The sequence below is a fragment of the Mauremys reevesii genome, linkage group 9, assembly GCF_016161935.1.
Source record: "Mauremys reevesii isolate NIE-2019 linkage group 9, ASM1616193v1, whole genome shotgun sequence".
Taxonomy (NCBI): domain Eukaryota; kingdom Metazoa; phylum Chordata; order Testudines; family Geoemydidae; genus Mauremys; species Mauremys reevesii.
This window is the reverse complement of record NC_052631.1, coordinates 57,565,268-57,581,166: the sequence shown is the minus strand read 5'-3', so window position 1 is coordinate 57,581,166 and position 15,899 is coordinate 57,565,268. Positions and strand designations below refer to the sequence as shown.

At 48.7% G+C, this 15,899-nt stretch overlaps 1 protein-coding gene across 7 annotated transcripts in view; it reads right to left on the bottom strand.

The window, feature by feature from the left end:
* TMLHE (trimethyllysine hydroxylase, epsilon) overlaps positions 1–15,899 on the bottom strand; it is a 103,021-nt gene that overhangs the window by 57,271 nt on the left and 29,851 nt on the right. For 2 of the 7 annotated variants that reach the window (XM_039487709.1, XM_039487706.1), the window contains exons 5-9: positions 15,158–15,437; positions 13,606–13,725; positions 9,391–9,627; positions 7,335–7,473; positions 6,013–6,404 (exon numbers count right to left, since the gene is read on the bottom strand). In XM_039487709.1, coding sequence (XP_039343643.1) covers positions 6,066–6,404; positions 7,335–7,473; positions 9,391–9,627; positions 13,606–13,725; positions 15,158–15,437 — 1,115 coding nt within the window. In that variant the 3' untranslated portion in view covers positions 6,013–6,065. Of the gene's footprint in view, positions 1–4,025; positions 5,990–6,012; positions 6,405–7,334; positions 7,474–9,390; positions 9,628–13,605; positions 13,726–15,157; positions 15,438–15,899 lie in introns of those variants that run through there. The other 5 variants (XM_039487710.1, XM_039487713.1, XM_039487711.1 and 2 more) reach the window with 4 other exon arrangements.

Genomic DNA, 15,899 nt, shown 5'->3' with positions numbered 1-15,899 from the left:
ACCAAGGGGAGGAACCACTGAATGAATTTTGGGGACAACCAAGGGAAAACCAGGGTCAGAGGACAAAACAAAAATCAGGGATCCAGCCAGGGACACTGAGCAGAGAACCCCTGACAGTGCCCAACGCTCCTCTCAGGTGGCTAAGGAGTCAGTGGAACTCTGCTCACAGGTGTGATTTGATGAGGGACCAGAAATATAGCCCCCCCCACATCCACCTGCAGGAGCGATGGTTGGCACCAGGAGAAGGTCAATGAGGAGGTCTTATGACTTTATGGGGCCACACATAGGGAGTGCTAGGATCAACAGGGGAGGGGAAAAGTGCTGGAAGAGGGGCTGCAGGCTAATATACCCTAGGGTGTGCCAGGGTCTCCCCCTTGGCGCAGAAGGTATGGGTGTCACTCCATGAATCATGTCAAGTATGCATCTGTGTTCACCAACCAATATCCCCAGAGGGCCGTGGAACCAGAGTGGTGCACAGACTGGCCCACTGGGGTTCCTGGCCCTGGGGTAGGTGGCAGCAAGGCCTGCGATTTACGGTCAGGGCAGGAGACGAGGGCAAAGAAGTGGAAAGCATGAAGCTCAAGCATATGCAGGATGTTCTCAGGGCATGGTTCAGAGGTGGCCTAGCTGGTATTGTGCTGGGGGCAGCTGGGAGAGCTTTCATAGCGGGGGGCCCAGTGACAAGCTCTAAGGGGCCTGGGGTGAGGAGTGTCCTCCTGCAGGACCCATTTGGGATAAGCAAGAGCAGTGAGGGTCAAGGCTGCCCTCACCTCTAGGAGCACACAACTGGAGAAAAGCAGAATGGGCAACCCCATGCACTGGCTGAACACCCCAACTCCTCCAAGCACCCCTGTAGCATCCCACCCCTGCTCCTGTGGACACTCTCAGAATTACCAGACCTGCTGTTCCCCAAGGAACCATACACTACAGCAGGGGTCAGCAACCTATGGCACGCGAGCTGATTTTGAGCGGCACGCAGCCGCCTGCTGCAGTCCTGGCCCCCAGCCCCACTCAGCCCCCCCGCCCACCGCTCTCCCCTGCAAGGGCAGGAGGCAGAAGCTTGGTCCTGCGGCAACCAAGCTTCCCTCTCCCCCGTTTCTTCCCCCAGAGTGGTGCTTTCTGCCCCGTCCCCTCTCCGTCCCTGCACCAATCAGCTGATGGCCCTAGTGAGGAGGAGGGGGGGGAAGAGCAACAGCGTGCAGGCAGTTCCCTAGAGGGGACAGAGAGAGGTAGGGGTGGAACAGGCATATCTCTTCCAGCCCCTTGCCCTGAGCCGCTCAGGGCAGGGGGCTGGGAACACCCCAGCCCTCTGCCCTAATCCCCCCCACACTGTCTTCTGTCCTACACCCCCCACGCACCCCAGCCCTGTGCCCTAATCCCCCCCCACACTCAGCATTCTGCCCTGCAGCCCCCATACCCCCCAGCCCTCTGCCCTGACCCTTGAACCCCCCCACCCCAAACACACCCCCAGCCCTGCTCTGCATCCCCACAGCCTCATCCCTCTGCCCTGACCCCCCCCCACACACCCAGCCTTCTGCCATGCACCCCCATACCCCTAGCCCTCTGCCCTGACCCTTGACCCCCCCACACACCCCAGCCCTCATCCCTGAACCCCCCACCCCACCCCAGCCCTCTGCCCTGACCCCTGAAACCTCCCCACCCAGGTCTGGGGTCCCGGCCGCAGGACCTGCTCAGCCCGCTGCCGGCCTAGGTGAACAGAACCCCAGGCTGGCAGCGAGCTGAGCAGGCTGGCGGCGTAAGATCAGCATTTTAATTTAATTTTAAATGATGCTTCTTAAACATTTTGAAAACCTTGTTTACTTTACATACAACGATAGTTTCGTTATATAATATAGACTTATAGAAAGAGACCTTATAAAAATGTTAAAATGTATGACCGGCCCGCAAAACCTTAAATGAGAGGGAATAAATGAAGACTCGGCACAGCACTTCTGAAAGGTTGCCGACCCCTGAACTACAGCTTACTGACTAAACCCTGCAGCACAGCTTTGGCTTAACACACAGCACTTAGATATGTTTATAGCAAATCTAAGAAGTTTATTTAACAAAGGAAAGAGGTTGGAGAAACAGCAAGCAGAATTAGTAGAGACAAATGGCTACATATAAAATAAAATCATGACATGCTTTCTAGGGCCTAAATGTAACTAGCAAGTTCTTCTCCGGTCTAAAGAAGCCTATTTCACCCAAAGTTCTTCCCCATGGTTTCAGCCAAGCCTGGCTGAGATTTCTTTTCCTGACGCAAACCCACTGGCAATTTCCCTTCTCCCCTTGGCATCTGTCTGCTGCACCCAGAGAGTTCCAAAGGGTCTTTGTCTTTACTTGAAAACAGGATGCCCCTGCTGGTTTTCTTTCTTTCTGACCCCTCCCCAACCAATCCACTGATTAGCATTTTGTTCAGACTAGAAGTGAGCGTCCATTGTGAACCATCTGATACTCATGCAGGTGCCCAGCCCAAGTGAGAAGTGTCTCTTGCCCCATGCTGGGCAGGAATATGTGGGTCACCTTTTGGTAACCTGCCTTAGCTCTCAGACCTAGAGACCATCGTCAGCATATATACACAATTCCCCACAGATTTCCCATACATCTATCTTGCGATGCATACGATGTCCAGTGTGACACAGAGATCTCACACGGCATTCTGTGGCAGACTAGTATGTAGGTAATAGACCCCAGGGATCCCTATAACCCTTATGTCCCCCCATCCCCTCAGGCTGGCCAGCTGGCACAAAAGTCCCTGGATCACAAGCTCCCAGGCCCTGTTATCCCCAGAATATGAAGCTGGAGACACATGGGCCTTTGACCAGCTCCACATCCAATTCTCTTGCGGGGGTGGAGTGTGATACCCACACTCACACTGGATAGTACCTACGTCACAGTCCCCAACGTAACTGCACCTCCGACCCCTTCATGGCTTATTGAAGGGCACCCTATGTAAGTCTCAGACCTCTAGCCATCACCTTTCTTGGGATGGAGTCTCACAATTCTCTCCCTCCAGACTGGGGATTTAGGCTGCAGATTCTTGCAATCCACTGTGATGCTCTCAAAAGGACAGACTTCAGTTCAGCGCCTGTCAGTGTGCGTGTGTGTGTGTGTGTGCGCGCACGAACGACGGGGGTGGGGGGGGGGAGACCAGTGACCAGTCAGTTAAGCAAAGTACTATGTATTCAGAACAAAAGCATTACAGAGAAATCACATCAGTAGTACAATCAATTGCTTCTATGCAGGACCAACTTACTAGGCAGTCACCCATCCTCCCCATGGAGACACTGAAAGGACTAAAGAACTTCAGGCCCCCTCTCTCTTGGTTAGTCTCATGTCAGGTCTTGGACTGAAGTGTGAGTGACTCTCCTCAGGGCTGATATTTTTGAACCATTTCAAGTCCTGTGCCTGGAAAGGCCTTTGAACCAAATTGCATCAATCTGGGTGCTGTTTCCCCTGGGTGTGCATTTAAAAAGATGCATCTGCATTGTTTCAGTACTGGGATTTGCATTATAACCCACAAGTGACTTCAGTTCCTGCAGGAAGCATCCCCCATTGAGCCAGGAATACAATCCCTAGCCAGCCCATAACCATACCTATTAATCTTTATGAATTTGATACAACAATCTGAATATTTCAGGCATCCATAGTACATCACATCTCAAGGACTAATCAAAGATTATTATATTGCTTCCAAAGCATTGCATGTGTCACACCTTACATTAGCTTCAATGGGAGTACTTCTAGAGTAGGTACTACTCCATGAAAAGATATCACAACCTGGCATCTTTACGTTGTGTTTCAGGCAAAGAGGAAAATTACCCCCTCCCCCAAAAAAGGTTTGCCAAGACCAAGTCATTCTTGGAAATTTAACATCCTTGGGAGGAGAAAAACCCTGGAGAAGTTTGAATTGAGGACCGGCTCGATGTAACAGAGCACATGTAATGGCAGGATCAGTGTAACACAGGTGAGGGATAAGTCCCATACTCACGCACTCACAGACCTGAGCCTCCAACTCACTGGGGTGAAAAAAAGAAGCAATTCCTATTTTATTAGCCAAAAATGAGCTTGAAAAGCTTGAGTACAAAGACTGATCAAAGAACATCATTATGAACAGACTGTTCCAGACATGGCATTCAGACAAATGCATAGATTTGACAAATTGCTAGTGTGTGACTAAGAAATACTGTTTCCCCAAATAATACTTGACTCCAGCAAGTTGCTCAGAAGAAATTCCAACTCCTTAAGATCTGGGGAAGGGTGGTGAGGAAGATTAAACCAAATTCTCTCCCCTCCACCTTTGTTGCTGGGGAAGGGAGGTTAAGAGAAGTTGAAAAGGACATGCAGGAAAATATGTTTCAGAAGCTTACACATTCCTGGTAGCTTTCCCCACCATGTGCTTCAAGGGGAAAACAAATCAGGACCACATCATTATACTGGAAAGTGTATAGTCACTTCCGGCAAGTTAGGGAGGAGGGTTCAGTTTCCAGTAGAGTTGCTCCTGGGTAGACTGGTGTCACCCATCTATTCAGTCTGCTGGGTCCAGAGGAGCTTGCACCTACCATACCCCTGTTCCCTATCAGAAAGGCACAGGTTTCACTCCAGTCTCTCATCAATAACCTTGAAGCAATTTCTCCCTTGCTCTAGTCTGAGTCCTGGGTGTTTGGGCTTCCTGAAGTGGCAGAGCCTTACCTAGTAACAAGTGCTGCTGGGAGCAGCTGGCCCCACTGGAGAGAAGTTGGAGTGTCACTGGCTGTGTTACCCACAGTGCTTCTCTTTGAAATACAGAGATTCGGACTCGGGAAATCTGGTAGCACTTTGCCATGTGCAAACATGACTGCCATTCCAACAAAATCCTGACATAACATCCCCCAGGCTGTGAAGGAATTAATGAATTCCACTCCCTCTCAAATAAAGCCTGTAGCCCTTAGGCAGAGAGAACAGAAAGGCCCAAGCAGCAAGTCTGCAAGAAACACATGCAGGGAAGCTCTGACCAGGTAACGCAGCAGGCTGCGGGAACTGTGGAGACAAGCCTGCTGCTGTTCAAGCCAAAGAGGAGTGTGGGAAATATTGCCCTTGCCTTGCACTGCTGCCTGATGAACCGCACCTTGCTCCCTCCCAGATCTCTCTCACTTCTCCTCCTTCCCCACAGATCTCCGTGGCGAGGTTCCATACTACACTGGCTGATCCATTTGGGCCAGTCAGCACAGTTTGCCTTCAATGACTGGAGAAGGATGACATTGTATCTGCCCCGAAATGCATGCACACAGGTGGGGCCAGGGGAGGAGTTTAAGGAGCAGAAAAGAGAAGAGAAACTCACACTGGAGTAACTTGGTGTTTGCATTACATCAAGCAGGACCAAAGAGATCCTCTTGTTCTCTCTCGAGCTGGAAAAAGGTCTAGCTCAGGGTCAATACAAGGCAAATAGCTACTCTGGCCTACCACGTGCAACAAATCCTGGAAGGCTGCTGACAAAAACACCTAGGGGAACGTGAGGGCTTTGCCACCTCATTTAAAATCCAGAAGGCACTTGATTGGAATTTTGCATCAGCTGGTGTGCGTGAGCATTTCCAGCTGCAACTCAGTTCCTTGGCTTCTTCCTTCTCAAGCTGAGTCAGCCTGTGCTGAAGGCCATGGGGGTGGGGAGCAAGAGAGATCTCCCCCTCTGCACCATAGCTGACAATCAGGTAAAGCTCTGGTGACCCTTAACTCCTGCCCATTCCCCCAGGCACCAAGAATTATTTGGCAGGGATGGGAGTGTTTGAGGTATTTAAAACATGTTCATTCTGGTGACACAAAGTTCCAGGAGCACTGTAGCTGACAGGTTTTGCTGTCTCTCTGCTGCTGACAGTCTATGTTAAGCTTGCAGCCCCAGGAAGCGTGCAGTATTTAGCATGTCATCTCTCGTCAGGTAGCACCCACAGAGCTGGCGGTATCCCGTGAACGATTCCCGCCCATGCAGGATGCGCCAGTTATCCACAAACAGCGCCTACATAAGAGGAGAAAAGCACTGAGAATACGGAGTGAAGAAGTGTCCACATGAACAGAGGTCATATTAGAGCAGATTATGACCTAAATGGCACATTGAAACAGTAGTTGTGGCCCTTGGGCTGCATTGAAATGAAGAATGAATTACTATTTACAGTGCAGTAGCTCCTAGGAGCCCCAGTCATGGACCAATGCACCACTGCACTACGTGCTGTGTAAACACAGAACAAAAAGGCACGCCCTGGCCCAAAGAGCTTCCAATCCAAGATGAGAGACGACATAACACAGACACACAGCGGAGTACAAAGAAACAATGAGACAGTACTGGCACAGTCTATACCATTTGCTTGTGCTTCTATGGTAGTGGTCTGTTGGCAGAGTTCACCAGCAATATAAACCTCGCATCCTTTGTCCTTCTGCAGTAACAGGGAGAGGGTGGAAGGGGCACAAATACTAACCTCAGGGGTTGCCATACTCCACTTTTCGGGCTGCACATCCTCCCCTCAGCCATGCAGGAGCAGACGCAGATTGTAGCATCTTTCTGACACTAATCTCCCCTGGCTGAATCTGTTTTGTGTATATGGCTTGGACGGATGTGTCCGCTGGGCCAAAACATGCCTAGGATCTGCACACTTGTAACTTGGTCTGGTTCTGTGCATTGTAATTGTAATGCTAGACAAGGGGTTAAAGCACAGCACATCCTTGGCATTGTAAACCCTGGGGTGCAGCCTTCTTTTTTCTGTTTCCATGATTTGTGCACCACACACTTCAGTCATGTCTGGGGTGGGAGAATATTGATTTTATATACTGTTTGCAGTGCAAGACTCTGAGAGCAGCCCAAGAGGATGGAGCTTGACAGGAATTTTGGTCTCATCTGTTTCCTCAGATGCCCTCTACATGTTTCATATATTTCCATTAATGAGACCTCCCACTTCTACAAGACCTCAAAGCACGTCACACATTAACCCTCACAACCTACCTCACACTGGTATTTTTACTGGCCCTACTTCACAGATCTATTTCCCCATCTGTGGCAGTCCTCCTCCCACACTGTTTTTGGGTGAATTCCCATTATTTTTGCTATGACATGTGGCCACATCCTCCCTCTGCCCCACTTTTTCTGGTGGTAAGAATGTATGCAATGGAAACTTGTGTGCTGTTGATACAATGCATCCTACCACAGGGTTGAGAGGGGGAAACTGAGGCATGGGGAACTTATCCAAAGTATTACATCAAGTCAGGGGGAAAGATCAGCTGTCTTAATTGCCAGTTCCCTGTTATAGCTAAATAAGTGCTCTGCTTCCCTCAATGCAGTGAGCTCACATGCTCCCCCAACCTGTGACTACCTTGCCTGGCTTCAGTTTGACCCAGAGTTCGTTTTCCGGTCTCCGTAGCTCTGTGGTGAGTGTGCGATGTGCGGCATACCAGCGATGCACAACATCATAAGGCACTGTGTTGATGACAGCTCGGTCGTAGTTATTGTACCTGGGTAAGAACAAAACAGAAGAGACAGTCACCATGGATCTATGAGAAGAGCAGAGCCAGATATTCCATCTCTAGAGTCTAAATGCACAAAGGACGTCTTTAGGAAGGCTACAAAAACGCATTGGAGTTGCTCTGTATTTATGTAGTAAATGTGGCAGGGTGAAGTGGGCGAAGAGTGGGGATTTAAGTAGGAACAAGTTTAAATCCAAACAAAACTATCCTAATTGAATTATTTTCCAAAAGAACAAAACAAAACAAAACACACCACATTTCTGTTAATATTTTGTTTTGGATTTTTTTTAAACCTGCTGGCCTCAAATGACCAGATTCTTATAAAAACTCTTTTTAACTACAATTGACAATTTATCCGGTGCAGGGTGAAGTTAGAGCACTGCAGTGCAAGACAGAGGCAGCATCATTTAAGTGACTTTGAATCACTCATCTGCCAGCTTGGAATGCTGAGAGGGTGAAATTCACCCAATGCAGAGAGCCAGCAAAAGGCCCACACACCAGAGTGATTATTTCTTTATGGCTAGCAAGTAGGAACAAAATAAAAAAATGATGCATGGTTAGTGACCTGTATGTCAAGGGATACATGGATATAAACTCTAAGTGGAAGATCAACCCTGATGTATCATGGAGAACCTTAAACTCCTCCTGTCGTAATAAAAGGAGATTGTGCCAGAAGTGCATGTGCAATCTACTATCTTATTCTCCAGTCAGTGACTAGCTCAACACTGTTTTGGGAATACCAGTGTCTGAACAAACTGACCAATCAGCATTCTCAGTAGGAAACAATCAGTGGAAGCCTCCTTCAATGCTAGGTAAGTTTAATGAAATAGAGGTACAGGGAGCAGGGCTGAATGTTTATAGTTCATCTTAGGTGCTGTTATGAGGTACAGAGATGGCAAACACAACTGATCATCATCCAAAGTAAAGAGCACAAGTTGGACAGCTTGCATTCTAACCAGAATCAAAGACTCAATAAAACTTGAGGGTAAGTTTTACCCCACCTCCCTGCAGACAAGGTGGAAATTCATAAAGACCTATGTATAAGGGGTCTGATCCTGCTGGCATTGAAGTCAATGGCATGACTCTCATTGACCTAAATAGTGCAGGATCCAGCTGAAGAGGAAGACTTGTGCCACCCGCAGTCCCGCTGCAGAAAGATGACTGTGCACGGCAATGGGTGGGTGCACTGGGGTTGGCAGCTACTCGCAGTCTGAGATTTAAGAGCCAGAATTCTCTGTTGAAATGTATAGAACATTTGGACTTGTGGCTGCTTGCCCAGGAGACGATGCCCTGAAAATTCCCTGGACACCTCCCCATTGTCAGTCTGGAAATTTGGCAGGCATGGAATTGACACATGTAATTGTTTTAGACATTTATAATGAATGGCATGGGTAACCACTGAAAAATGTGTGTGGAAGTTGGTGAGAATTACGTAAAATATTCAGATTAGAATAGTAGCTCCCACCCTTTCTGGGCAACTGTCCTCATTTTTCAGACGAAAACCTCGCCTGTAGACAGGGCCTGTCCCCTCCCTTTCAACCGTTTGTGCTGTCACCCATATTAGAGCCAAGGCTGTTTCAAACCCAGCCCTGCAACTGTTCCGTTGCACAGCAGACAGCTCGCAGCTGAATGGGAGATGGTCAAGAAGTGGCATTGCCAGAGCTCAAAACAGAGGCTTATCTTTAAAAGATAGGGTAGAGAGCCTAAAGTACCAGTTAGAAGAGCTAGCAGCACTGGTACATGGTTCAGTGGCTGGGACGGCAGGAGAAAATGCAGGATGTAAAAGAGAGTGGTTCTATCAGTCTACACTGTGCAACAGGACAAGCGTGCCGGAAAACCCACACATGCCTTTAATAGCTGCTCTCCCCCCACCCACTCAAAATGGTGTGATCCATTACTTCTCACCTGATCAAATAGAGCTCATTGTTCCAGGGGTAGATATTCAAAACTGGCCCAACCCCAATCATGTGGTTGTGACAGCCCACAACATTCTCAATGTACTCATGTTTCAGCGGCACCTTGGTGAGGAGCTCAAATTCTTCAGGAGCTCGCTGGAGAACCTGCTCTGCTGCGTAGAAGCCATCCACCAGCAGCGTCCTGCCACCTGTCCCTTCGTGCTTGAGGCAGTGGAACACCTGGATACTGCAAGGGGGGAGAGAACACACAACACAAAGGAAAAGCCAGTCAGTCTGTCACATGGTAGATAACGGAGTCATGTGGGTTGTTATAGGAAGATAACTACCAAGATAGAGGAATGAACCTGAAAAAGAAGCAGCTCATGAAAGCTTCAGAGTCTCTTTTATAGTATACTTCATTTAATTGGGACACCTGCCAGGGAACTGACATGGCCCAATAGCAAGTGGTAGATGCTGCTGTTTTACTATGTCAGGTATCATACGTTTCACTGAATGAGGACAGAGCCAGCCAATGCAAAATGCTAAGAAGTAGTTAACCCTAATATATAAGAAATTCTAAAGCCCAATCCTATAACTGAAGTTATTAATTAAAGACTGCAGGTTTATTTAGTACATTGTTTTCTCCGCCCCAACTGAAGTCTGAAATGGCTCCTTCTCTTACTAGGGATTAGAGGACATGCTAGGACAGGGGTGGGCAAACTTTTTGGCCCGAGGGTGACACCGGGGAATAGAAATTGTGTGACAGGCCATGAATGCTCACAAAATTGGGGTTGGGGTGCAGGAGGGGCTGCGGGCTCTGGGGTGGGGCTCAGGATGAGAGGTTTGGGGTGCAGGCAGGTGCTCTGGGCTGGGATTGAGGGGTTTGGAGAGCGGGAGGGGGCTCAGGGCTGGGGCAGGGGAAGAGGCTCAGGGGGTGCAGGCTCTGAGTGGTGTGTCCCTTCCTCAAGCAGCTCCTGGATGCAGCGGCATGTCCCTTCTCTGGCTACCACGCGGGGGCGGGGCCAGGCAGCTCTGAGCTCTGCCCCATTCACAGGCACTGCCCCTGCAGCTCCCATTGGAGTGCGTAGGAGCCGGAGTGGGGCCACGCTGCAGCTTCCAGGAGCCGCGTGGTGCAGCCCCTGACTCAGCACCCTGGCTGGAGTGCCGGAGTGGGGCTGAGCCGTGTGGTACGGCCCCAACCCAGCGCCCCAGGCGGAGTGGGGCCAGGCTGCTGGTGCTGCCCCTGACCCAGCGCCCTGGCCGAAGCAGGGCCAAGCCACGTGGTCTGGCCCCTGACCCAGCGCCCTGGCCGAAGCAGGGCCAAGCCACGTGGTCTGGCCCCTGACCCAGCAGCCTGGCTGGAGAGAGGCTGAGCCGCATGGTTCAGCCGCTGACCCAGCGCCCCGGCCGGAGTGGGGCCAGGCCACTAGTGCTGCCTCCGACCTGGAGCGGGGCCAAGGCGCGTGGTGTGGCCTCCAACCCAGCACCCTGGCTGGAGCGGGGACGGGCCGCGTGGTGTGGCCCTCAATGTAGCATCCCGGCCGGAACGGGGCCGAGCTGCGTAGTGCGGCCCCCGACCCAGCGCCCTGGCTGGAGTGGGACCAAGCTGCATGGTCCGGCCCCCAACCCAGCGCCCTGGCCGGAGCACCAGAGCAGGGCCGAGCCACAAGGTGCAGCTCGCAGGCCAGATTTGGCCCATGGGCCGTAGTTTGCCCACCCCTGCGTTAGGACATGGCTTAATTAAAATACTGTGTTACAGTTTTTACAGCAGTTTTTACAACGATCAAATTGCTTTGAAGTACTATAAACTATTCCCAACCCAAAAGAAGATTCACCCTGGATTTTAGAAGTTCAACAGGCATAAAATTAATTCCTCTAGAAAATGCCTTAGAACAAAAGTTAGTAAAAGCACAAGCTTTAGAAAAATACGGAAACCAAAGTTAAAGTTCTACTTAAATGATGAACACCTCTCTCTCTCTCTCTCTCTCTTTCGGGTGCTCATAATTGTAGCATCTGAGTACCTCACAATCTTTAATATATTTATCCTCAACACCCTGTGAGGTATGGAAGTGCTACTGTTCACATTTTACAGATGGGAAACAGAGACGGAGACTGAGTGACTTGCCCAAATCACAGAAGGAGTCTGTGGCAGAGCAGACAATTCAACTCAGGTCTCTTGAGTCCCAAGCTATTTCCTAGCCATTGGGCCAGTCCGCCACAGAATATTGCAAGGTGTGGAATTGCTCAGATAAGGGAAGCCAAACAACCTGAACTTCACCCCTCTACCACCTCCAATGTATCTTCCCCATTTATTTCTCTTCAGACCTACTTGGTAAGGTGTAGTCTGACAGATAGCACCCTCCAGCCACACAGGGCTCTTCAGCACCAGTTTTATGGGTTGACAGTTTCACCCATTAAATTACCACCACCACTTTCTGCAGCACTCTGTGCCTTCCCTGGAAGTCTCCGGTCCAATTCTAACTGACTGGTCCTAAGTTTTAGGAGGCCCCATGAGAAATGGTGTGCAGTGATCCATCCAGCTAATTCATCCAGCATCCGCAGCTTCTCTCTGTTGGGCTCTAATTATCCCCTTATACCCACAAGCTGTAAGAGACTTCAAAACTGGCACTACCCATTCAAAGGCAGATCTCCTGACAATGGGGAAAGCTGTTGACAGACCAAGAGAGCTGACAACACTGTGGCTTTCAAAAGGTCAGAATCCTGTAGCACCTAGAGGTAATACTGCCTGTTCATTTTAGGATATCAAAACCAGAGATAATGGTGGAGGCCATTGCAGACAGTGACACACTAGGGAGACAGGTTTCTTTCAAAGCAGAAAGGAACAACAATAGCTAACGATTAGCAATTTCTCCAGCTACTGGTTTAATCAGAAACCTTTATTACTCTGCAAGAAATAAAGGCATTCATTCTTAAGGACTTTTTTCTATCTGTTTCAGTGTAGTTTTCATTAGACAGTTCCTTAATCAAATCAGCTGTGCAGAGCATACTATGCAAAAAAGGTCTCAAAATAATGCCCAGCTGTTCATAGAACATACTAGAGCAGCCTTGCTCCTGGGTGAGGGTGTGCCAGCACAATCTGTGCTTTGTTCAAGTACTCCTCTCCCACATATAGGGCTTCCTAATAAATCATTATTCACTTAATATCCCTCGCTGCTATGCAAGTTACTCCCTGCCACCTAGACGTTCTGTGCTAGCTTCATTGCCATGACAGTACATGGGATGTGAACTGGGCAGCTGGAGCTTAATTCTGCCAGGCAGTTTTGTAGGTTCCCTCTACCCTTCCTAAGGGCTGCTCTGCAGTTCATATGCAGCCAGAGGATCTCTCCCCATTACTCCTTCCTCTACTTTCAAAGCTCCATGCTGCAGTTGCCACCCTTCAGATGATTAGAAATAGGGATGTAAATATCCATTAAAAAAGTTAACCGTTTAAATGTTTAAAATGATGACATTTAATTGGTTAACTGATTAAAGGGAGAGGGGGCTTGAGGCCGCTGTGGCTGGGGGCTGCTTGCTCCGGCATGCATGTTGCGTTTCTGAACATATTGAAAACGGAGACAGGCATGAACTTTGGAACTGAGGCGTCCGAGCAGCAGGCGGTTTAACTGATGACAGTAATACACCACTGGAAGAAAGTAAATCCAAACTCATTTGAAGTTCTTGCTCTGATCATGTGTAATGATGGCATATAAGTCAGCACAACCCACACATCACAGCCTACAAATAATCAGTCACTAATATGCAACTTGTGAATTTTGGGATTCTGGAATCCATACACAGATTTTCATAGTAATTTTACTAACGCTGTAAAGCGCATAAAATGCAAGGTAGTTGGGTGGCTGGGCCTACTATATATGGTTGTATGGCCAACTTCATCCCAAAAGAGCACCAAAGAAGTACCCGAGTCACCTGGACAGCAAGATGTAGTCACCCAAGAGCAACCCACAACAAGAATGTGTCCCTGAAGGACCAGGAAGTTTTAGGTGGGGGAAAAAGGGGATTTAAAAAATAAAGCATGCTGCCAGATTCAAACAGGATTTCAGTGCAGCAGTACCATACTGTTGGAATGGGTGAGTCTGTGTAGTGCGTGGCTAAGGTCTAGAACCAGCCAACCCACTTATCAAAAATTCTGCCATTAGAAACTTCAGTCTAGTAAATTACTCTTGCCCTTTGAGCTGCATCTTTGGGAACCAGCACAAGCACTTACCCACAGGGCTCCTGGAAGTAGGTGGTGTCAGTGTGACGATCCAGAGCCAGTTTTGTGTATGCTGTGTCTCCCCGGGAGAAGTCAGAGGTGAAATACCACATTCTACCATAGATGGTCTCCCTGGAAGAGAAAAGACAGGATCTGATCAGGTGTACATCACAGAGAGGCCAGTAAACACAACTGGTGTGGCACAGATTGCTTTAGGGAACATCCTAGATGTTTTCATAAGTGTATCTGTCACCATCCCCCAATATGTACAAGTTAGAAAGTCAGAATATCGTGTGCTGCATATTTTATAATATACATTAAGTGACTTTCATCACTAATGTCTCAAGTGAAGGGGCTTCCACTACTGTAAGTGTTCAATTCCCCTCTCTCATAACAGAGCTCCAACCTCTCCTGCGTAACCCCCACAGCCTTTGAAGTCTCCTAACCAACATCCTTCAAGCAGATGAATGGATCTCCTCTTACAGCATTCCTATAAAATCAACAAAAGCCTCATTCCTGAGTCATGAGAGGCATTCCCACAGTCTGAAGATGCTGACCCTCGCACAGCACATCCTCCCTTCCACCCACCTCCTCTGGGATTGCACAGAATCCCTGCTTGAGTTTCAAGGCCCCCCGAGTTTCCCATCCGACACCCACTCTCCAAGCCTTGAACAGCCTTGATCAGCAGTGGAGGAAATAGGCTGAAGACAAGCAAATTGTAGTGGCAGAAAGCTGAAAAGCACTCAGCCCTAGATCCTCAAAGGTATTTAGGTACCTAACTCCCAGTGAAATCAAAGGGAGTTAGGCACCTACATACCTTTGAGGATCTGAGTCTCGGGTGCCACAGTAATGAGGCCTATAAGTACCTAGCTAGATAACACATATAGGACTCCCTTGGGAGCCCAACAATGCCACTCCTTAACCAGCATGAAAAGAGTGGCAATTCCATGATGTAAATCTCTGCATTGCTGATGGCCTGGGGCACGTAAGCTGTTTCTACAGCACTCAGTCTGGAGACAGCCTGAAATTCAAACCCAGGCTAGACCAGTGGGGTTTTTTTGTTTTGTTATACACTTGAAATATCTTTCCCACACTTCTCCTTTCGAGCCAACTACAGATTTTTTTTTTAATCTTTCCAGCTCCCAGGCCCAAGGCTGCCCTCCCAACCCTTCATATCAAAACAGGAAATCTCTCTCCTAGTGAAGCTCAAATCTTCCCAGTCCAGCACTTACTCATTGCTCTGCACATTAGCACAACAGTGGCCAGATGCTGCCTATGCAGCTCCACGATGCCATAATCCTAGCTTTAATAAGGAGGTGGGGCCCGTGGACATGGCAGGTTCTACAATGCAACGTTCCATCTTGAATCAAATGGCCTGGCCACAGAGACTGCAGGTCCCAGTATGTAATACTTCACCTTGACTGGAGTTATATTCTGGGATCGGGGGTAAGAGAAGGCTGCACCTTCATACTAAAGAGAGAGACTACAATCTACTTGTTATGTGTGTGGCCCTTGGAGCTCCTAGAAAGTTGCATGTGGCCTTCCTTAGGGCACCTCTAGTTACCTGATCAAGCTGATCCTCTCTGCTAAGATTTCCGTGTCCTCTTTGGTCGGGGGGACGTTTTCTACAAAAGCAATGCCATACAGCAGGAAGTTTTGCAGGAATTCTTTCAGCCCCTCTTTTGTCTCCAGGAAATTCTGGCAGTCCACGGAGGGCACCTGGGCTTGCTGATAGATCTCAGCATTCCAGAGAATTCGAGGATGCATGACCTGCTGCTTCTGACCCTCATAGCTGTTCTTCACCAGCCACTCTAACCCATACCTGGTCACATGACCATCTGGCCCTGTGATAAAATAGAAAGCGTCGTTGCCACTGGAGCTTTGGGGTGATCAGCCAGTTAAAACATGGGATTGGGATGTAGTTGTCACCCTATAATTTTGTCTAGCACCAGCTTCTTACTGTGGAATTAGATTTTTCTTGGACAAGTTACATGAAGAAGTTATCTTTGAGGTTACAGTGAGAAAGTGAGCATTTGATATACCACATTGCTGTTTCATATTTCAGTGCACCTGGTGGCTCCTTTAGTTGCATTACAAGTTCTAGTTCCCAGCTACATTACTTTTATTTTAGTCTTAGGGCTCCATATTCTGGCCATCTCCCCAAGTGTGACGTGGTGCCTTAATCAAAGTTTAGAACAGAATGCATCAGCTTTGCAGTCCTATAACCTGAAATCAGATCCATTAAAACTCCCTAGACAGTACAGAGTGGTAATGCACCAGGAATCAGGCACTGGCAGCACAGGAAT